At 51.3% G+C, this 23,546-nt stretch overlaps 1 protein-coding gene across 1 annotated transcript; it reads left to right on the top strand.

Moving 5' to 3' along the window:
• Positions 1 to 8,587: 8,587 nt before the first annotated feature.
• LOC127382909 (angiopoietin-related protein 7-like) lies at positions 8,588 to 22,699 on the top strand. Its single transcript, XM_051615060.1, has 6 exons — positions 8,588 to 9,001; positions 15,198 to 15,420; positions 18,304 to 18,441; positions 19,919 to 20,135; positions 21,652 to 21,847; positions 22,334 to 22,699. The coding sequence occupies exons 1-6, from the start codon at positions 8,588 to 8,590 to the stop codon at positions 22,478 to 22,480; spliced, it is 1,335 nt and encodes a 444-aa protein (XP_051471020.1). The 3' UTR covers positions 22,481 to 22,699.
• Positions 22,700 to 23,546: the final 847 nt, after the last annotated feature.

The raw sequence follows: 23,546 nt of genomic DNA, 5'->3' as shown, positions 1-23,546 counted from the left end.
CTTGGAGGGGTTTATGTGGCTTGAGCAGGCTCACCACTCCTTTTATGTGCCCATCAAACCCATCTCCACTTGACCTGGACCAGCTTTGAGCTGTTTTCTCCATTGTCCAGTGGCCTGAAGCCCATCAAGACTCATGTTTTCTATGGGGTTGACATTGGCTACATTATATGTAAGGGCTTCAGTGGCTTCCAGGAGGTTCCTTCACTCACTGTGGACTTCCTTTCATGGGCAAGCAAGACGGATGTTCTGTCCTCTGTAACACGGGTGGCACCTTGGAAGGGAGCTGGGTGTGACAGGAGAGCCAAGGAGGTTTAATAGCATCCTCAGGATGGAATGCCAACATGGACCTTGAAGGCTGGATCATCCCCCCTGAGCACCGAACAGTGATATTTGTCTGGTCCAGACTCAAGCAAGAGCTGGACCTGGTCTGTGAGCATCCCTCCCATGGCCCATATGGAAAACAGTTGGAGTCCCCAACATAAGGGGGACATGAAACTGTTGGTACGAGTCCACAGGAAGCCATGGAGATGACCCAAGGGCTGGCGCAGCTCTGCTCTGGAGACAGGCTGAGAGACTTGGGGTTGTACAGCCTGGAGAAGAGAAGGCTCCAGGGATGCTCCTTAGAGCAGCTTCCAGGACCTGAAGGGGCTACAGGAAAGCTGGGGAGGGGCTTTTGACAAGGGCAGGGAGTGACGGGACAAGGGGAAATGGTTTCAAGCTGCAAGAAGGGAGATTGAGATGAGATCTGAGGAAGAAATTCTTTGCTGTGAGGGTGGTGAGACCCTGGCCCAGATTGCCCAGAGCGGCTGTGCCTGCCCCACCCCTGGAAGTGTGGAAGGCCAGGTTGGATGGGGCTTGGAGCATCCTGGTCTAGTGGGAGGTGCCCCTGCCCATGGCAGGAGGTTGGAACTCTATGATCTTTAAGGTCCCTTCCAACGCAAATCATTCTATGACTCTGTGACTTTCTGAACTGCGTCAGCTGCCTCCATCCTCCCTGACAGATTCCTCCAACCCGCAATATTTTTCCATGACAGAGAGCTATTCTGAGAGATTTTATGGCCCAAACTGGAGCCATGATTCCCACTTTAAAGGCTCTTTTGTCTTCATTAGGCCGCTCTGAGCTGTTTATGTTCATAAGATGGGAAATCTATTTAGGAAACCTCGTTGAGTTGAGTTCTTGAGATGAAGCATCCTCTGAAGGCCATGCCCGATGCCTCCACACTCTCCATTTTCACAGCTGGTGCTTTCCAACTTCCCTTCTGGAGACAACCACAGCCATAGCTCATCATCCACCTCCCAGTGCTGGGGAACACAGCATCTCCCAAAGGCACTGGTGCTCCAGCATCTCAAGAGTGTGCAGAAGTGCCATCCCTGAAACTGGGGTGCTGTAGTTCCCAGTTCCCCCTCCCAGCACAGGACTGCTCCTGGTGTAACAGCAGGACAGTTATGTTTTATGACAGAACTTACTCCAAGCAGAGTCCAGTTTTCAAATGATTGGTGGATTCAGCAGCTCCCAGGCAGATGAACAGAAGTGGTGGGGAACCAAGACAACAAGAAAAGGACCCTTCATCAGGGAGAAAATACCATTAGAAGGAACTTCTTTCTTCTCCCTTAGCAGAAGAGAGCTGAAGATAATCCAGGACCATGTAATCAAAGTGGAAGACCAGCATAGGACCACCAGATGTTTTGGGTGGGAAAGAACCTTTAAAGGTCATCTAATCCAACCCCCTGCAGTGACCAGGGATTTCTTCAACAAGATCAAGTTGCTCAGAGTCCCATCCAACCTGACTTAGAATGTTTCCAGGGATGAGGCATCTCCCACCGCTCTGAACAACCTGGTCCAGTGTCTCACCACCATCAGTGTAAACAATTTCTTCCTTCTCTCTAGTCTGAATCTCTGCTTTTTTAGTTTAAAATCCATTAGCTCCTGCTCTGAGCATGGTCAACAGAAAGTCATGACCCCAGAGCACTGCTCCAGCAAACTGCTCAGCTCTGGAGACCTCACTTCAGGGATGCTTTGAATGAGATCTAGTGGCTTGATAGAATCACGCTGCCCAGGGAGGTGGTTGAGTCACTACCCCTGGATGTGTTTAAAAGTCATCTAGATGTGGTGCTTGGGAATATGGCTTAGTGCTGGACTGGGTAGGGTTGGGTTAGTGGCTGGACTTGATGATCTGAAAGGTCTTTTCCAACCTAAGTGATTCTGCAATTCTATGATGGAATGCCAGACTGGTTTGGGTTGGAAGAGACCTTAAAGACCATCTAGTTCCAACCCCCTGCAGTAACCAGGGACACCTCCCACTAGACCAGATTGCTCTAAACCCCATCCAGCCTGGTCTTCAACACTGCCAGGGATAGGGCAGCCACAGCTGCTCTGGGCAACCTGGGCCAGTGTCTCACCACCCTCACAGCAAAGAATTTCTTTCTCAGATCTCATCTCAAGCTCCCCTCTTGCAGCTTCAAACTGTTCCTGCTCATCCCTCTCCTGACCTTATCCCCAGCAGAGCCACATGCTCAGGAAGTGCAGCCCTTTCCCAGCAGGGCTGCGTGTTGGGGTGAGATGTCCATGGGTGAACTGGCTCATTAGCCACATGATTCCTGGCCTTTCCATTTTAATCTGGAGAACAGGTCACACCTGGGTGTGAATGAGTTCCAGGGCCAGGTGCGAATGTCACGGCTGTGCTCAAATCCTGTGGGATGTGGGCAGACATCCCACCAGGCTGTAGACATCAGTGTCACAGGGGTGAGAGGTGCTCTGGGGCTTGCAAAAACCTTGTGAGGCCTCTGTAGGTCTGTCCTAGGACCTGCATATCCCTCCAGCACAGCCGTGTGCCTTTGGGTGCTGAGGCAGTCCCTGTTCTCTCGGGACAGATTTCCTGCATTGCTTCGCAGACTGTTGACCTGTCCTCTGTTCAAGCAGGTCTCCCAGGTCTCCTGGGCTCACCACCCACCTCTGCTCCTGCCCGGGATCAGCTGGTGGGGTAGGGAGCTGTGCTGAGGACCTGGCTTCATCCGGACCATCTTCATCTCACATTTGGTGAAATGGGATGAGGATGAATCCCCTGGGCAGGACATGAACAGGGACCCAGGAGACATCCAGAGGAACAGATTGTTGGATCACCACCAGGATTCAAGCTTTGGGCCTCACCATCCTCTGGGCAATAGGAGAGGTTGGTTCAGGTGCCTAAAATTGTCCAATTTAACAATTTCTTTACTCATTCACGCTGCCTTTCTCTTCTTTTTGTACCTGCAGACACACACACATGTTGTACACACACACACACGAGCAATTGCACACCCAGAGACAAATCCCTGATTATTGCCCGTGCCCCTAAGAGGGATTAAAACGTCTTAGGGGGAGAGCGGCTTTGGGCAGGGTTTAGGAGCCCAGCAGGGACTCAACTCCCGCCATCCAAAGCTCCAGATTAATTTTGGGGTCCTGTGGGAGGAGCACTGCACCCAGAGCCTTCTCCATCCTCGATGACATTCAGCCATGTCCCATGCTCCTCCTTTCTTCAGCTTCACAGAATCACAGAATCCCAGCCTGATTTGGGTTGGAAGGGACCTTAAAGCTCATCTAGTTCCAACTCCCTGCCGTGGGCAGGAACACCTTCCTCTAGGCCAGGTTGCTCCAAGCCCCATCCAGCCTGGCCTTCAACACCTCAGGCATGGGGCAACCAAAGTTTCTCTGGGCAATTCGGGCCAGTGTCTCACCTTGCAAAACCAAAGAGGAGGCCCTGGGCTAGTGGAATGAGAGCTGAAACCTGAGATTTCCTTATTGCATAAAACTGTCGGCTGTTGGCCTTTCTTCTCTTAAAATAGTTTCCAGATGATATTTCCAGACTGATTCCCGCAAAGCAGATACTCAAACCAACTCAGATGTCCTCCAAAAACAGAGGAACTGCCTTGAGAAGGGGAGTTCCTCTGGCAAACATTTGCTCGGGTGGTTTGGAGACACACTGAACCTCACTGGTCTTCCAGGAGGTTTCCCATATTGCCTGGTGAGTGTCCTTTGGAGGACCTCTGACCTCCAGGGACAGGGCTGTCCTGCACTACCCGTGGCCCCCACTGTGGTTCTGCATGAGATAAAGGGAGGACACAGCTTGCATAACACCCCTGGTTGGGCCATGCTGTGCCCTGACTTCCTCAACGCTGGATCCAGCCCAGCAGATCTAGTCTCTCTTCCCCTGGGAAGGAGGAAATCTGGGTTTAGCTCTGGGGTTAGACAGAATGACTGAAAGCCCAGTTGTCTCACCAGCCCACCCTTGACTTGCTCAAGCTACCCGTGTGAGCAGAGCTTGCCCCAAACTCACACACACTAATGAATGGAGAGCAACCAACCCAGGCATGAAGCAGATCACCGCAGCTCCCCCCACCCAGGAGGACCTCCTGAGGACACCTCATCTTGCTGGAGCAGGAGCCTGGGTTGCTCCGAAAATCACAATTTCAGGTGCATGTTGCCTCCAGCCAAACCGTCCTTGCCTTTTTTTTCAAGTGTGGCCCTGCTTTGCTTCCACAGCCACTTCTGGGAGAGGAAAAAAAAGGCTGAAGCCTACCCCCTGGAGCTGGCAGGAGCTGTGCCAGCCAAGCAGGCAGCCAGCCTGGGGAGAACAACCCTGAGATTAGCCTACAAAACTCTGCCGTGAGGGACAACAAGAGAAGTGCCATGTGAAGGGACACCATGGGCACAGGATGGCAAAATGTGGCTGGCAGCAAGGGGAGCCAGAAAAAGGTCAGTGTAGGGAAGAGATGTGGTCCATTTGGATATGGTGGACATGAAGACCTTTTGGTGCTGACACTTCTCTTTCATCTGGATCCCAGTGCTGCACCAACACCATTCCACCACCACAAGAGTTGTTCCTCGGGTCGGACGGAGACATTTGCTCTCCAGGCTTGTTCTGAGCCACCCCATGGGCAGTGGAATGAAAAAGGATGTAGTGGTAGACACCAGCATGGCTGTAAGATGAATTGTACCCTATAACTGGCTCTTTATGGGGTGGTATAGGAAAGAGATAGGGGCAGGGGACCAAAGGGAACATCTCGCTCTTGAATCCCAGCCAAGAGCTCCTCCAGGGCGATTAGATAAAGACCATCTTTTCTTTATTGCACACGAGTGGACAGACATTTAACTTGCCTGTCTATAATGAAATCCATTATCCCCATCTTTCACTGAGGCTCTACAGTTCTGGTTCCTCCTTTTCATGGCTGGAGCTGACGGGGGAGAGGAGGGATGGAGCCAGGTACAGCCAGGCCCTTTGTGCAACCACTCAGGAGGCACTCTGCCTCTAAATGTTTGGGCTCCTAAATGGATCTGACCTCCCCGCCTCCAGCCCCTTTCCCTTTCATTTTCTTTTGCCCCTTATTCTTGGAGGAAAAACAAAACAAACAACAAACAACAAAGAACACCCAAACCAACAATCCTCATCCGGATCATTCGCGTCAGAGGCGGAGACAAGCGCTGAGCACCACACGGACAAGGCAAAGGTACATGTTGTTCAACCACCCCTCGAGTGGCCCTTGAGCTCAAGGCTGATCCTTCAACAAAGGCAGATGTGACAATGGTCTCCTCCAGCAGCTGGCCACCAGCTGCCCCAAAGGGGCTGGATGCAAAGCTGCCTCTTCAGGGAGACAAAGGGTGGCCATTTCTTCTGCCTTCCATCGATGTCTGAGTTGTCCAGGGAGCATTTAGTGAGGAGGGGAGAGGGGAAGGGGGGAGGATTCAATTAGAGAGCCTGGGTGATGCTAATAGAGATAACAGTTCTGAAAGACTCAAGGTTGAGTGCTCAGTGTTTGGTCTGCTCATCTTTAGTGTCCTTCTTCCTGGTGGGCACAACAGCTCCAACCTCTACAGTGGTCTGGGATTAATTGAAGCCAGCACTGAGCTGCAGGTAACCCTTGGACAACTCTTTCCAAAGTCAGAGGTGCAGATTACACCACCCTGCTGGGAGCAGCTGCTTTTGAACATCTATCTCTCCAATGTGCACCATGAAGCCTGTGCCACCACCATCCTCTCTTGCCACAGACACGTCGTTTTCTGCTTCCTCCCAAATGATAGAACCAGGGGTGATGGTTTTAAAATAAAAAAGGGGAGATTTAGGAGATCAAAGGAAGTAATTTTTTGTTTACACTGAGGGTGGTGAGATGCTGGCCCAGGTTGCCCAGAGAGATGGGAGATGCCCCATCCCTGGAAACATTCCAGGTCAGGTTGGAAGGGGCTCCGAGCAACCTGATCTAGTTGAAGGTGTGACTGCTCACTCACTGCAGGGGGTTGGACTAGATGGCCTTGAAAGGTCCCTTCTCACCCAAGCCATTCTGTGATTTGATGATTCAAATGCAGGAATACACATTTCCCTGGGCATGCAACTCCTGCTCTTCCCACTCCATCCCAAATCACACTCCATCAGCTCCCCATTGTACTTTTTGGTGGAGACCAGGTCCTCACCACCAATGGCCAGGTGCTGCAGCCTCTCTTCTACTCCAGAAGCCTGTGGCCAGCCTTCAACAGTTCACACACCCTGAGTGTGCAGACAACCCACCAGTTCTGGTGTGGTCTCTCTTTGAGGGAGAAATGTAAAAAAACCCAATACTTTTAGATTTCTTCTTCCTGCCCAATGGAGTGAAGGGACTTCCAGGTTAACTCTCCATCTCCGCCCCTGCCTTGATTTCCTGGAAGAAAGCTCAACTCTACCTACCCCAACCTCATAGGTTTGCAGTGATCTGAATTAGCTCCCACCACTAACACAAATAATCAATTATTAGGTATAAAATAATAATAGAATCATGGAATCCCAGACTGGTTTGGGTTGGAAGGGACCTTAAAGATCATCCAGTCCCAACTCCCACGGACAGGGACATCTGCCACTACACCAGGTTGCTCCAAGCCCCATCCAACCCGGCCTTTAACACTTCCAGGGATGAGACATCTCTGGGCAGCCTGGGCCAGTGCCACCTTGTGAAAGTGAAGAGGAAGCCCTGGGATAATTAAAATAAATAAATAAATAAAATTAAAAAAAAATGAATTATAAAATATAAAATATGAAATATGATGTATAAAATAAAAAATTTAGAATATAAATGATGTCTACACTCTGCCTGGACCTCATGTCCATGGCCAGGTTGGGAAGTTCTGTCCACAAAACTGCTGGGATAGAGCAGCTGACTGACCCTGCTCTCTCCCTGAAACTCATCCCTGGGGTGGGAAAGGAGGTTTCTAGGCTAGGGGAAGCCACGTCCTCCTGTCAAGACACTGGTTTAATCCCCTGTGCTCTGATAAGGTCACTCTGGGATCCACGCTCCTCCCTTCTGTGCTTCTTCTGAGACCAGCAGCTCCCGTGCCCCTATTTATAGTGCAATGATAGGATCAGGGAGAATAAGCATTTAGTGTCCCCTAAATCACACCCCACTCTCCACAGCCAGTTGGTGCTTGCTGCCGTCTGCTCTCACTACCAGAGAGCCCAAGCAGGAATTTTGAAGGTATGTTGGGAGCTGGGGTGCTACTTGCTGGGAGCTGGGGTGCTGCTGGGGAGCTGCAGTGTCCCTCTCAGTTCCTCATCCTCACTAGAATGGGTTTTCATTGGGAGAAACCTTGGGAGAATGATGCTGTGGTGAGGATCCCCAGTGTCAGGCAGGGATCAGGGGGCAGCTCTGGCTACAAGGGGATCCCAATTTTTGTGTACAAAAGGGACCAAGTTCATAGAAACACAGACTGGTTTTGGTGGAAGGAACCTTAGAGATCATCTAGTTCCAATTTCCCTACGAGTTGCTTGTTTGTCTTGCCCAGATGGTGGCCAGGCTACCAACCCTCCATCACCCATCGGACCTGAGCCTGCTTGGGACAACCAGCCCACAGCCAGGGTCCATCTAGACTCCCCTTGGAATGGTTTGGTGGTCTAACCCTGCCCAAAGGGTGGGCTGGTCTTCCCATATATGGTCTTCCCAGGTGGTCACCATTCACTTGGTAACTCCATTTTTAGTGACATCTGCCAAGAAAGAGTCATGTACAGGGACATGGAAAGAGCCCCAAATCTGTGCCATGTGTCCCTGGGTCCTGGGGGTGGCTGGAGGGGGCCAGGGAAGGTGGGGGAACCTGTCAGCTTGCTGCTGGTGGGCAGCATGGTGGGGAGGGTTGGTTGCTCATCCTTTCTCCATCATCTGTCTTCTTGCTCTGATTCCCATTTCAGGGAGTGATGGTGTAGTGGGATGCCCCATCGGAGGGAGACAACTCCTTCCTGTGCACAGTCCTACTAGGACAGAAAGCCCTGCCCAATGGGCTGACCACCTCTAGCCAGACCTCTACATCATCCAAGCCAACCAGCAGCTCTGTAGAAGTGGAAACTCAGCCCACAGAGCTGGTGGAGCCTGTCCGGGAGAGAAGAGGAGCTCCCACCAGAGCTGATCCCAGCTTGGTGGGCACGGGGTGATGCTGGGCAGGATGCTCCATTGGGACAGGCATGTTCCTTGCCTGCAGTGACACCCTTGGTGGAAGCTCTGGGATCTCTACTAATGCTCTGCTCCCATATAGTTGCCACCTCACCCTCTAGCTCTCAGGACAAAAAGCAGTGTTATGCCCTGGGGATTTCCTCCCATGATGAGACACGTGGATTCACCCCCGGGGACTTGCCTGATGGAGGTCCATCTCAGCACCAGGCTGGCTTGGCTATCCATCCTCCTCACAGCCACCCTGACCAGCCTCTCACTGCAGAAATCCCTGCCTGCAGCCTACCAAGACCACGAAGGTCCCCAGAAGGACACAGGCCTGATCCAGTGTGGGGAGTACAGCAACCAGGTGCTGCCCAACGGCCGCTGCAAGATCGTGGCCACGTTGCCGCAGGGGGACGAGCAGCGCTGCCCGGACATGTTCCGGTGCACCGACGAGGTGTCCTACTGGCTTCACGAGAACGAGGAGCGCAAGCAGCAGGTGCTGGAGCTGAGGGAACTGATTTCAGAGCTGCATGAAGAGCTGAGGAACCACCGGCACCGCATCAAAATCCTTGAGCTCCAGGTAAAGGGCAGAACCCCTCCCCGCGGGCCCCGCGGTCCCTCCCTGCAGTCCCTTCCAGCTCCCGGTAGTTGTGAGGGAGGACACTGGGTGAAGCATATGGTGTCGTTCTGACCATGAGCTGGGATTTCCATGGAACCTCAGCAACTACTACCGCACTGGCTCAGGACCCCATAAGTCTTTGGTTTTCAGACTGCCCACATCCATCCCCTGGTGATATTTTATCCCTTAGGGACTGTTTAATCTTTCCATCCTCAGTCCCAGCTCTTTGCGTTGGCCCCAAAACCTACTTCTGTGCTACCTGGAGCTGCAGCTCCTCCACTGACCTCTCCAGCTCAGGACCAAGAAGGGAGATGGATGGTCATGTGCTAAATATTTTCCCTGCAGTCTTCGTGCTCTTAATCCATCCTTCATTTCCAGGCTCAGAAATGACTCATCCAAAGACAAAGCGTCTGGTCTCTGGCAGTTGTGCAGGATCAGAGGGAAGAGGGAGGAGAACAACCCTTCCTCTAGAGATGTGGGTTGCCCGGTGGTGGCTGTAGAGAGACCTGAGCAGACAGACAGGACAGGACTCTATGTGTTCAGGAGAGGGAATTAAACGTGGAGCACAGGCCCCCTGTCCCCCTAACACCAATGCTCATATCTTGAAACTTCTCACTCTTCTGGTCTGCTCCTGTTCACCAGCTGGTTCAGCTTGAAGTTTGCTAGGCAGTTACACACACAATTAAATTAACTTGGTAAATAAAAAAACCCCAGGTCGTTCCAGCTGCTGGTGTTTGGACCTCTCATATATGCACAGACACCTGCTCATAAACATACACATGTATAGAGACAAGCACACACATCTACATGTATTTGCACGTAAACACATGGTGAAGCTGCACCTCAATTCCTGGGGTCAGTTTTGGGCCCCTCATGACAAGAAGGACATTGAGGGGTTGGAGCTTGTCCAGAGAAGGGCAAAGGAGCTGGGGAAGGGTCTGGAGCACAAGTGTGATGAGGAGCAGCTGAGGGAACTGGGGGTGTTCAGCCTGGAGAAAAGGAGGCTGAGGGGAAACCTTCTCGCTCTCTGCAACTGCCTGAAAGGAGATTGGAGCTGGGGGGGTCGGTCTCTTCTCCTAAGGAACAAACTATGGGACAAGAGGAAATGGCCTCAAGTTGGGCCAGGGGAGGTTTAGATTGATTATTGGGAACAACTTCTTCCTGGACAAGGTTGCCAGGCCCTGGCCCAGGCTGCCCAGGGCAGTGGTGGAGTCCCCATCCCTGGGGGAATGTCAAAGCCATGTAGCTGTGGTGCTGAGGGACATGGTTTAGTGGTGGCCTTGGCAGTGCTGGGGTAATGGTTGGACTCAATAATCCTAAGTCTGTTTTAACCAAAATGATTATCTGATTCTATGATTCTGTGTTCATTCAGTGGGACAAGGCTGCTGGCTGGCAGCTGGTTAGACAAGTCCAGCCCTTTTTAACTCGCCCATCTCTCCATTTTCCTACACTCACCCACTACCACATCCACCCTGCCCACTTCTCTCCCCACCCTTAGCCTTTTCCCTGAGCATCCCATAATTAGTCTCACACAGTCCCACAAGCCCTTAATCATTTTTCCCCCTTCTTATCTGCTGCAGGGTTGATGGACCCTCTCCAAGGCCGTGCCCCAGCAGGTCCCCTAGTGGCCCATTGGCAGTGGCTGAAGCCTCTGGTCTCCAATTTTGACTCCCTTATCACCTGCCTGGTGACTCCTATGTCACTGCTTTGTTTTGCTATCACTTCCCCTGCTCCTTGCTGGGTTTTGTTGTACTGAATCATCCTTAGACAGGGTGTGGATGCTCTCACACCATACTCTGGCACTCCAGCCTATGCCTGGCAGCTGGGCAAAAGCTGGTGGACAGGAATGGTTCTAGAGCAGCATCAAAGGGTGGGATTCATAGAATCCCAGAATGATTTGGGTTGGAAGGGGCTAGTCCCAACTCCTTGCCATGGGCAGGGACACCTCCCACTAGACCAGCTTGCTCCAAGCCCCATCCAACCTGGCCTTCAACACTGCCAGGGATGGGGCAACCACAGCTGCTCTGGGCAACCTGGGCCAGTGTCTCACCACCCTCACAGCAAAGACTTTCTTCCTCAGATCTCATCTCAGTCTCCCCTCTTGCAGCTTGAAACCATTCCCGCTCATCCCATCACTCTGTGTCCTTGTCGAAAGTCCCTCCCCAGCTTTCCTGTAGCCCCTTAAGGTCCTGGAAGGTGCTCTAAGGTCTCCCCAGAGCCTTCTCTTCTCCAGGCTCAACAACCCCAACTCTCTCAGCCTGTCTCCAGAGCAGAGCTGCTCCAGCCCTTGCATCACCTCTGTGGCCTCTGGACTCACTCCAACAGCTCCATGTCCTTCTTGTGTTGGGGACCCCAGCACTGGACCCAGCACTGCAGGGGGTCTCACCAGAGCAGAGCAGAGGGGGACAATCCCCTCCCTGGCCCTGCAGATCCCACTGCTGGGGATGCAGCCCAGGACACGGTTGTTTTTTGGGCTGCAAAAGTTTGGAGAACTCATTTCTCCTCAGTGGGAGCCCAGGTGAGCAGTTCTGAAAGAGTTGTGTCTGCTGTGGAGTGGTGCTGGGCTTCTTACCCTACAAGTAGAGCAGAGGGACACAGAGTGCATCCAGGTGTCCCAGAGCAGCCAGATCCCACATCCTACCTAGGCCAGGCTGGTCATATGGGAGGTGTCCCTGCCCATGGCAGGGATTTGTAACTAGATGATCTTGGAGGTCCGTTCCAACCCAAATCAGTCAGGGATTCTATGATCTGCAAGTGGTTCACACCTGGAGGACAGTGCCAGCAACATCTGTGTCACCAAGATACTGCTACACTCAGAAAGGGAACATTGCCTCAGCTCCCCACTGGCTTCAGGACTCTCCCATATGGAGTTTTCCCACTGCCTTGGTCTGGCCACTTTCCAATGCTTGTCTCAGTCTGGGAAGCTGCTTACCTCTTGCCCTCCTTGCATCTCCCCAGAATGGCACTGCCAAATTCCCTGATGTGTCAGCCTGGGTAGGTCTCCTCCACCTCTGTTCCTCCCACCAAGGAGGTGTTGCTCCGTTAACCCACCTTCATAAATCACCCTCTGACTGCTGTTGGTTGGTCTCTCTGAGGTTTGGTGTCATTTATTTCTTCAGGAGCTCAGTGTGGGCTTGTCTGTCCAAGCAGAGACATCTCTGAGTTAAGCATCCCTTTTGGAACTGAGGGAGAGCAGCAGGTTCTTCCAGGTCACAGCTCCTCTTGGGCTAATGGGAACACACAAATCCATAGAACCACAGAATAATTTTGGTTGGAAAACACCTTTACAATCATCAAGTCCAACCTTAACTCAACACTGCCAAGGCCACCACTAAACCATGTCCCTCAGCACCACAGCTACACAGCTTTGAAATCCCTCCAGGGATGGGGACTCCACCCCTGCCCTGGGCAGCCTGGGCCAGGGCCTGACAGTCCTTTCCAGGAAGAAATTGTTCCTATTATCCAACCTAACCGTCCCCTGGCACAACTGGGTCAGCCAGGTTGACTTCCCTCCTTCCAGTGCCTTTTAGGGAACCCCTTTTGGAGCAGAATCAAGGCACCAAGGTCTGGCTGCACTGGTTTTAAACAGCAGCAGGATTAAAAAGGCCTCAGCTGTGGAGGAGGGACCTGTCTGGAAGAAAACATCACAGGGTTTACTGGGAGAGCTGATGCGGGGGTGAAGGGAGCTAGAGGAAGCCTGGATCAGTCACAGCTCATGGAGCAGTTTGGGGGAAAGGGTGATTTATGGTAGAGCTGGAGACACTGCAGGCCTGAGACGGAAAGCCCCGTTTTGTTGCACACCATAATTCCCACTTTGCTGCCTCTGCCACTCCAGCTGCTCTGGATTTTGGGATATGGGCAGGTTTGATGGGCTTTGAGCAGGGCCATGTGAGCAACACTCAGGCAGCACTGGGAAGACTACAGAGCTGCTAATAGTAATTGTCATAGAATCATGGAATTGTTTAGCTTGGAAAAGGCTTTCAAGATCATTGCATCCAACTGTTAACACTGTGAAAGCCACCACTAAACCATGTCCCTCAGCACCACATCTGCATGTCTTTGAAACCCCTCCAGGGATGGGGACTCCACCCCTGCCCTGGGCAGCCTGGGCCAGGGCCTGACAACCCTTTCCAGGAAGAAATTGTTCCCAATATCCAATCTAAACCTCGTCTGGCACAACTTGAGGCTGTTTGCTCCTGTCCTATCACTTTTTCCTTGGGAGAAGAGACCAACCCCTCCTGGCTCCAACCTCCTTTCAGGCAGCTGTAGAGTGAGAAGGTCTCCCCTCAGCCTCCTTTTCCCCAGGCTGAACACCCCCAGTTCCTTCAGCTGCTCCTCATCATGCTTGTGCTCCAGACCATTCCCCAGCTCCCTTGCCCTTCTCTGGACACGCTCCAGCCCCTCATTGCCCTTCTTGTAGTTGGTGCAATAACTCAGCAGTGATGATGCCATCTCCTGGAAACAGGAAGCTGAGGCCTGCCCAGTCAGGAATAGGGACTGAGCTGTCACCCAGGTCCCAGGACCAGCTGGAAGGGAAGAAAATATACTCCAGGCATGCAAAACCCTTCCAGCTGAAGGAAATCCTCAACCTTCAGAAGCACCACTAGGGTTTTCCAGGTGGTGATGAGTGAATGGCCAGATCTCTGTGTCCTCAGGGATATTTAATGAGTTGTACTCTCAGACAGGTGCTTGAAAATTCAGATTTGCCCCTGATGCTGAGGTGAGAAAATACACTCATTTATTTTTGGGGTCTTAGGGTGGCTTCTGAGCTCAGGGCAGTGACACTAAGAGGGTGATGGAGGAAGAGGTGACCCCAGCAGGGGAAAAGGAAGAGCAGTGCTGGTGAAGAAGGAGCACTTCTCCACCACAGATTGGGTCTGGGATTGCCTGACCCTCGGGAGGGATTGGGAAGCAGGATGGAGAGATTTTGCATTGCCCAGAGAATGGAGAAGGGGGTTCCCAGGCTGCTGTAGGATTTTGGAGGTGCTGTTTAAGGTCTGCTCTGCCATCTAATGGACAGGGAACACTGAACAAGAGGGTGGCTGCGGTGATTGTGTCTGAGGCATGTTCAGTGCATGATGGTGGGGCTTAGGGTGGCCATCACTTGCTAGAAACTGTGGCCCTCTCCAGCCAGTATAGTTTTACATAGGATCAGAGACTGTTTGTCCTAAAAAGAAGCTTCAAAAAGGCCATAAAGGGGCCTGGGATCTGTATCACACCCTCTCCTTGCAGATAGCATAGTCATTGCTGTTTGCAGGACACCAGCTGTTGCCCAAAGAGGTGGGTATCACACAACGTGTCGATAAGCTGTAGAGCTCCTAGTGTTATAAAATATTACATGGTTCAAGGGGAGCTTGAACAACTTTTTGGAAGGAAAACCCAACAAAGGTCACTAAATACCTAGAGGCCACATTCATGATGCTGTGGGTTTCAGACGGGAGGGTGTTTGGAGGGGAAGCCTACATGCTTCTCCTGCTCTTGCCCTGCCTACACCAGAGCCTAGAGTCATGAAATCATAGAATGGTTTGGGTTGGAAGGAACCTTAAAGATCATCCAGACCAAACCCCCTGCCATGGGCAGAGAAACTTCCCACTAGACTGTCTTGCTCCAAGCCCCATCCAAGCCAGCCTTGAACATTCCCAGGGATGGGGCAGCCAGAGCTGCTCTGGGCAACCTGGGCCAGTGTCTCACCACCCACACAGCAAAGAATTTCTTCCTCAGATCTCATCTCAATCTCCCCTCTTGCAACTTGAAACCGTTCCCCCTCATCCCACCACTCCATGGCTCTGTCAAAAGTCCCTCCCCAGCTTTCCTGTAGCCCCTTCAGGTCCTGGAAGGTGCTCTAAGGTCTCCCCAGAGCCTTCTCTTCTCCAGGCTGAACAACTCCAACTCTCTCAGTCTGGGAATATCCAGTTGAGTTTGCCCCAAATTCCCGTTTTCAGTCACAGAATTCACTGCCTGTGGCTGCCGTGACAGGCTGGGAGCTGGTGCAGGGTGACGGCGCGGGGCCCGTCCTTGGGGTCCTTGGTCTCCGTGGGGTGCTCCTCTGCCTTTTTGCTCCCCTCCCCGGGAGGTCTCTCAGGGTCATGGCCCAGGGTCCATGGCAGGCTCCTGGCATGCTCCCCCCTCCCCACCCCACCTGTCCCTCTGCCCGCAGCACGAGGACGCCGCGGTCCGGAACCACAGCCTGAGCCAGCGGGTGCAGGACCTGGAGCACCGGTCCAGCGAGGCCAGCACCCTGCAGCACATCCAGGCCACACTGCTCTACGACATGCAGGCCCAGATCAACAACATCTCTGTCCTGGCTGACTGGGCATGGAGAAACCCACCCTGCCTGGGCCCCGCTGAGATGAGGCTGCAGGAGGAGATGCACCCTCCAGGTGACGGGGAGAGGCTGGGGCCAACTGGGAGGGGACGCTTTGCCCTTAGAGCTTCTCTTGATGGGCGTTGTAGAACAAGGGTGTGGGAAACCCCTTTGCATTGGCTAGGAGTCTCATCTCACCCAGCCTGCCTTTCTGAGGCAGGCAGGAGGTCTCCTCCAAGCAATGGACACCTCTGGAGATGGCTTCCATGCCACCTAAGAGAGGGGCACTGTCCATTGGTGGCTGCTTTCTGTCCGTGGATGCTGTGAGATGCTCCCAGGGATCAGCTCAGGCTCTGACAAGCAGGTTGGCACTGCTCCCACCATGACCCCACCTGCCATTGACTGCATGAACCTTCCTCCCAGCTCCAGGAACTGTTTTTTCCTTAAAAACAAATAAACAAACAAACAAAAACACCACCAACCCCCACAAGATTATTTTTTTTTCTTCAAGAATTCACAGCATGAAATTTGGGCTTTAGTGAAACTCTTCGACTTTGAAAAACAATTATTTTTTGTTCTTTCCCACATGCTCTTTTTTAACAAATGCTTTTAAATTTTTGCCAAGTTTTTTGGTTGTTTTCCTCGTTAGTCCCTGGAATGTTTTTTTTTTGGCTTTTAGCAAATACAGGAACTTTTCATTAAAGAACTTGAGCTTCAGTTTGAACCATTTTCTGCCAAAGAACATTTTGACCAGGGCCTACCATAGTCAGGATCTGCAAAGTTCAACCTTGGAGTGCTGAAGGGGAAACTGAGCTGGTTTTGCAGCTTGTTCGAGCCTCTGGGTCTACGGCAAGGGGGTGGTGGTCTTCCAGAAGACAAGACAAGATGTGCCAGTTTGATACCTGTGCCCTAAGTCCCGTCTCCAGCAGCAGATGTCCAGGAGGAACACTGGAGAAGGATGAAGCAATACTTCTGAGTAGTCTCCCAGCCTATGGTGAACAGTGGTTGAGGGACTTCAAAGCCAGTGTCTGTCTTCTCCTTCAAGGAGTGGGGTGGATGGGATGACCCAAGCAGATACTGAACTGCTAATGGCTTTCACCTACCATCCTTGGTCTGATATGAGCTGGTGACATATCAAGGTGACTTTTCCCTTGAGCAAACTAGTCCAGGTCATTTCCACTGCACTTGTTTAAAGCTCTTTTGACCATCCATGTTGTGGCAGAGGTAGCATAAACATCTCCACTGGTACCTGCTTCCAGGTGTCTCTGAGCCCTGAGCAAGACATGCTCTGTGCAAAACTAGAATGTCAGAATTGATGTCTACACCCATGACCACCACCTGCAAGCCAGAGATGGGATATATTTCAGTAACTTGACGTAACCAGGATGGTGACTTCTCTGGCCTGGAGAATGTCAGCCCAAGTGCAGCTGGTTGATGCAGCACTTTCCATTGATTAACTTAAGGTGGGCTCAGGCTCTGCCTACTATTCCACATGCTACTGGGTCTGGATTGCTTCTCCTTGATCTCTGCTTCCTACACACAACTGGTTTCTCCCATGTGCTCCCCTGCAGCAGCACAGCCAGTTGATGTCAACCACAAAGCATGTCCCCAGTCCATCACCAGTCTCAAGTGGCAGACCTCCTGGCCACCACAGTCTCCAGTTGGTGGGCTGGGGTGTTGCAACTCTTCATCCATCATTCCCTCCAGGATTCACTTTCCCATCCACAAGGAGCTTTCATTATCTACCAGTCCCATGGTCTCATCCTATCTCTTTACCTCCTGGAAAGGCAATCTCCCATGCACGCATTCTGCTCCCTCCCTTCCTTGGGTTCCGGGTCCTCCCAGTGATCCCAATCTGGTTTGGAGGCCACGCTGTTCTTCAGGCTGGTCTAGCTGGGTGTGTAAAAGGAAGGGGAGCTGCCTTTGTGCCTTCCCTTCTGAAGACAGGATTCATCCCATCAGGGAGGCTCAGGTCACAGATGGAGATGCTCGTGTTGGGTGTCTACATAAGCATGTCCCCACATGAGCTGGATATTTAAGATAGTGAGGCAAACAGTGCATGGACCTAGAGCAGTTCCATGCACTCTTTCCTCTGCTATGACTAGGTTCTCAGTTCAGTTGACACCCAGTGCCATCTGGAGTATGCTGGAGTATCCAAGACATCCATATAAGCCTGGCAGACACAAGACAGGATCTACACAGGACAGCTGAAAGCCAGCCAGAGGACATCTCAGATGTCACTGTGCAGCTCTGTGCAATCAGCTCAGCTGAGCTCCTTTGGTAGGTGATGGAGGGAGACAGGGAGAATGGCTCTTCCCTCCTTTCTCATGTAAAACCAGGATGAACTGTCTGTCTGAAGTACAGATGGCTGGTGCCAGGCCAGAGAAGTCCCACCTGACATATAGAATCCCAGACTGGTTTGGGTTGGAAGGGACCTTAAAGACCATCTAGTTCCAACCCCCTGCCATGGGCAGGGACACCTCCCACCAGACCAGGTTGCTCCAAGCCCCAACCAACCTGGCCTTGAACACTGCCAGGGATGGGGCAGCCACAGCTGCTCTGGGCAACCTGGGACAGGCTCTCACCACCCTCACAGCAAAGAATTTCTTCCTCAGATCTCATCTCAACCTCCCTTCCTTCAGTCTAATACCATTACCCCTCATCCTAGTTAAAAAAAATATTTATCCAAGTAAAAAGCATCTTTATCCCAGTTAAAAAGATCTTTAGATTGTCCAGAATTATTTTGATGTCCTTCCCTTGTAAGGCAAAACCCACAGCAGCAGTTAGGGAGAAGAAAAACCTTCCACTATTATCTCTAATGACCATTGCTGGATAACCAACCTGTTCTTTATTGATGGAGAAGACGTTTTTTGGTGTGAGATATAACTGAATTAGAACCTGGGAAACCCTGTATCATTTCTGTGTCTAAACACCACCTTTCCTCTGCTTTCCCTCTCAGAGGTGAGGCACGGCAGGAACTGCCCCATCGACTGTGCTTCTGTCTACTACAACGGGCTGCGGCGATCTGGGATCTACAGCATCATGCCCTCGGTGGGAGGGACACCCATTGAAGTGCTGTGTGAGATGGACACTGAAGGTACTGCAGGAGGCCCCCACAGCATCCTCAAAAAGGACTTTGGGGTGGGATTTGTCTAACCTGGGGGTTGTATCTTACATCTGAGCTATTTTGAGGTGATCTTACAGTCAATGAGAGGAACATCTCCAGAAGGTTTCTTCTCCAGGGACAGAGGACTTGTCCTTCCTGCTGACTAAAGGAGGAAGTTGGATGAGTACTCCAAACCAAACATTATGGTTGGGATTCCGTTGCCTAAATACAGGCATTCAGTGCTCTTTGAGATGCCCTCATGCCCCCAATGTGTTTGCAACACACTAGTGAATTTGACACACAGCTTAGGGAAGGAGAAGCCCTTCTGGAGTCGCAGCTGGTCACTGGGGGGTATCTGTAGCTTCTCCAAGTGGTTGAAGTCTATGTGTGGGCAACCATAAATTGAAGTGAGGAGAGGTAGATCCTCTCCCACAGATATTTTGGAGTATAAATGAGGGAACAGGTGACCTCCCACACCTGTGTTGCTACATATCCTTGTGGAGCACTACTGTCATCCCAAGGTGCCAATTTGCTGACAAAATTAGTTTGTGACCCTTTACTTTTGGAAGAATAATGACAATAACTAGGGAAATGGGGCAGTGAATGGTCAGTCCTTTGCCCCATGAATCTACTCCAGTCCTGATGGATGTTGTCTGGTGGAAGATGTCCCTGCCCATGACAGGGGTCTTGGAACTAGATGATCTTTAAGGCCCCTTCCACCCCAAACCGTTCTCTGGTTCTATGATCCACACATCCCATGCTGGAGGAAGAGGCTCAGCTCCCCACATGAAGACATCTCACCCATTGGAGGATCTGCAGGTGATTGCAGCTTTGGGTTGCATGTAGTCATTAAGAACCAGGCTGTTCAGACACTCTGGTCTCGGTTATGTCATTGCTATTATTTGCATGACCAGCCCCACAGTCTTGGACACTGTAGAACGACAGGCTGTACACACAACAAATAAAAAGATGGTCCCTATCCCAGCCCTGCTCCTAGCTTACAATATTGGAAGCAAGTGAGAGAGGAGAGAGGGATTTGGACAGATGGGAGAGCAGATGGAGACAGTGAGACAATACTGGGAGAGCTTGTGTGCCTCTGTGGTGCTGCAGGAACAGTACATAACAATCTCCAAACTCCAGCATCTCTAGTTTGTTCCAATCTCAAAACATTTGCATCCTGAAAACTTCTGGGTCCCTCTCCTTTAAAACCACCTTAAGACCTGAGACAGTCAACAGGGGAACACCATCAGGAACCAACATGGTGGGAGGCCTTTTCCATGAGCTATGACAGGCATCACATTTTATCCCTGTGCAGCAACCAACACGGTATTTTATCACTTGGTGGGAGGAGGTATGACAGGGAGACCTTGCTGAGCTGCAGGTAAACCCTCAGAGGTGACACCAGTCTGGGACTCCTTGGGTGCTCCTGGAGACTCCCATTTTGTGTTCTCTCTCTCTCTCTGTCCAGGTGGGGGCTGGACAGTTATCCAGAGGCGTCAGGATGGTTCAGTCGATTTCAACCGAACCTGGAATGAGTACAAGGAGGGCTTTGGAGACCTCAATGGTGAGTTCTGGCTGGGCAATGAGAACATCCACAAGATGACAAGCCAAGGGGACTACTCTCTGCGCATCGACCTGGAGGACTGGAACAGCAAGCACAAGCATGCCTTCTACCAGGCCTTCAGGTAGAAACTGGGAGGACTTTCCCTGGTTCTCATAGACACAACTGGTTCAATGTTGGGAGACTTCGGGCATGGGAATCCCACTGAGGTCAGGCTGACTTTGTCTAGACAGCTTTGAAGACTGGGCCCAGGCTGTCTATCCTTTCTTCCCCACCTGGATTTGACCACCAGTTTTTTACTCAGGTAGAAGCCTGGGTGTGAGCTCTTGAAGATGCAGTGTCCTTTGGCCATGGCCAACATCCACAGCCCCAGGGAAAGAGAGCTGTAGGACCCAATGGACAGTCCCCAGATATTACCAGGGGTATTTTTTCCACCAAAATGTTTAAGGTTTATGTCAAAAACAGCATTTTGAGTCCCATGGTCTTTCTGGGCAGGTCCTCCAGCATCATGTTTTGATTTTTACCCTCTTTACTGATGGCTTTTACTTGCTGGGCATGATGTAACATCCTTCAGCATCTATAGCCCTCCCCCTCATCTGTTTTTTTATTTATCCAGACCACATCAGTCACATCCTTTCTTAATCAGGGTTGACCAGGTTTGTCTAGACTGTCCGAGACTAACTCATTCCCTGTCTCTACTGGAAATGCTTTGTGGGTGACTGTGGAATAATCCTTCATGGGAGGATGTCCAAGGGAGCACTGCACCTTATGAACACTCGTGTAGACCCCAAAACTGCTGAAAAGGCTGGAAAAAAAACCCCAAAATCTCATAGTCAGAAAATATAGTGGAGCATCTTCCAGGAGCAAGCATGTGCTGGAGACCCTGACTTTTGTCATCAGGCATCACGTGCAACGGCAGTGACCTTCAGCCTTTGCTAGCCCAGGGGAAGGTTACTAATTAGCTCGGTGAAGAGCAGGGTGCTCATTAGGTGGTGAGGAGGCAGCGCTGTGTAATTAGAGGGTTGTCATGCCAAAGCTGCCATCATCCTTTGTTGTGGGTTTTGAGTCACCATCTCTCTGGTTTAGTCCTATGACAAGTGCCCTGAGTCATGACAAAATCATCCATGTCCCACAGAAGAAAAAAATAAAACATCCAGCACCTGAAGGAGCTACAGGAAATCTGGGGAGGGACTTTTTACAAGGGATGGAGCAGGAGAACCAGGGGTGATGGCCTAAAACTGGAAGAGGGGATATTTAGGTTAGACATTAGGAGGAAAGTCTTCACTATGAGGATGGAGAGACACTGGTTGAAAATGTCCAGAGAAGCTGTGTAGGCCCCATCCTTGGAAGCATTCAAGGCCAGGCTGGATGGGGCTTGGAGCAACCTGATCTAGTGGGAGGTGTCCCTGCTTATGGCCAGGGATTGGAACTAGATGATCTTTAAGGTCCCTTCCCACCCAAACCAGTCTGGGATTAGGTGATTCTGTGATCTTTGGCTTTTGTAAGTGATGAGTCAGAGCAGGGAGGCTGGCTGGAGCAGCTTAATGATTGGTAGATGTCTGCACCAGGAAGGCAATTTCCAGGTTGCAAAGGACTCTCAGACACCCCAGACTAAACAGTCCCACCTTTGTTGCTCACAGCATTGAGGACGAAGCAAACGAGTACCGTCTGCACGTGGATGGGTTCAGCGGGACTGTGGAGGATTCCTTTGCCTGGTACCACAACAAGAGGAGCTTCAGCACCCCTGACTCGGGGAACATCTGTGCAGAGATTTCCCATGGAGGCTGGTGGTACCACCAGTGCTTCTTCTCAAACCTCAATGGGGTGTACTACAAGGTAAGGTGGAGGAATGAGGGTGCAAACTGCTTTTTGTCCAACCTCAGTAAGGTGTTTTACAGGGAAAGGTGGAGGGATGAGGGTGCAGACACTAGCACATTAGACTCCTCCATGGTTGGGAGGAGGCTGTTGGTCTTACCATCATAGCAATCTTTCCTGGTTTGACCAACCTCTGGTCTCCAGGGAGAGAACAAAAGGAGTGCTGGGCGGCACCAAGGCAGTCCAGCCTCTTCAGTGCCATGGGCCAGACACGGGGGTTGAGACACCTCTGCAGGGTGGGGCTTGGGACCAAGTGGTGGAAACCTGTGGCATGGCCCTGAGATAGACAGATGCCATCTTCATTGGCTCGATGTGGCTCTTTCCATCTCATTGTCATTAAGCTCTTTGCTCCAGTGCTCCAGAGGGATCAGTTTTCCGACACTCCCATCTGGCTGAGGCTTCCATACATTTCCCATGCCTGACCATCCCTCTGTCTCTGCATCACAGGGCGGCCGATACTCCATCAAACACCGCAAGGCCCTGGGGCCTGATGGTATCGTGTGGTACTCGTGGAAGGACACAGACTACTACTCCCTGAGGAAGGTGGTTATGATGATTCGACCACGCACTTTCCGGCCTCACGTCTCCCCATGAGGGACCCTGGGATGTTCTTCATTTCACCTCAAATATTGGCAACAGAGGGCTGGAAATAATTTGCAGTGAGCAAAAACTGATGCTGGAGATCCTGGAGGGTCCAAGCCACCATGCCTGTATCTGCCTCTTTGCTTTTGAGAGAATTGAACCAACAGTAGAGGTTTGAAGACCTTCAACAAGTATTTGGGTGGTGAAAGCTCTCCTGAAAACATGGAGAAAAAGGACTGAAAAGGACTTTGCAAAGACAAGTGTGTGGCTTAATGTTTCATCAGGTAGGAACAGCCCTTGGTGGGCTTGAGTGTGCCCAAGGCTTGGGACTAAATTCAGTTCATGGGGTGATGGGAATCAGCCACACACTGAGGCTGGACCTGAGGCTGAATTGAGACGTTGGGTACTCTGGCTACCAACCCAATGGTATTTTAGAGGGAAGGAAAGAAAAAGAATCCTGTGTGAGTTTTCCACACGGGATGTGATGGAACGAGTCTTGTGCCTCTCTCCAGCCTGGGCAGAATTTATCTGTTCGTATTCCCATGTATGTATTTGGTACGGAAGGTCCACCACGGTCACCCCAGGGATGAACTAAGGTGGATCCGAGCTGCTGAGATGGCCCTGAGAAAAGGCAGGAGAGCCAGTGTGTACCACCTGGTGATGGTATCATGGACAACCAAAGAGGAAGGTCTGCAGTGGCCCTCACCTTTGCTCTGGCAAGGACTGCATTACGCACACGGACATTAGCAAGCTGTGATGATAATGCACCAAATAAAAGGATTGAAAAATAAAAAATGCTGAAGGTTTTCCATTTTTCCATTCTGTTTTCACTTTTCCAGCCTTTCTCTGGCAAAGAACTTTGGCTAAATTTTCTATCCACCCTTAAAAGTGGCCTGCAGGAATGACCAGACATAATTTAAAGTCTCTTTTTACTGCCTTACTCTGGATAAAGTAGATTCATGGTTGCTGTCGTTTCATTTTCTGTCTGTAGTTGCAGTGAGAGACCCTCCTCCTTTCTTGACTTTGCCTCCCCGCAAGATCAAGAGATGGAGGCTGGGACTTGGCCTCAGCCCTGACT

Source organism: Apus apus, chromosome 3, assembly GCF_020740795.1.
Source record: "Apus apus isolate bApuApu2 chromosome 3, bApuApu2.pri.cur, whole genome shotgun sequence".
Classification (NCBI taxonomy): Eukaryota; Metazoa; Chordata; class Aves; order Apodiformes; family Apodidae; genus Apus; species Apus apus.
Note: the sequence above shows the minus strand (reverse complement) of the source record. Positions and strands in the feature narration are given on the sequence as shown.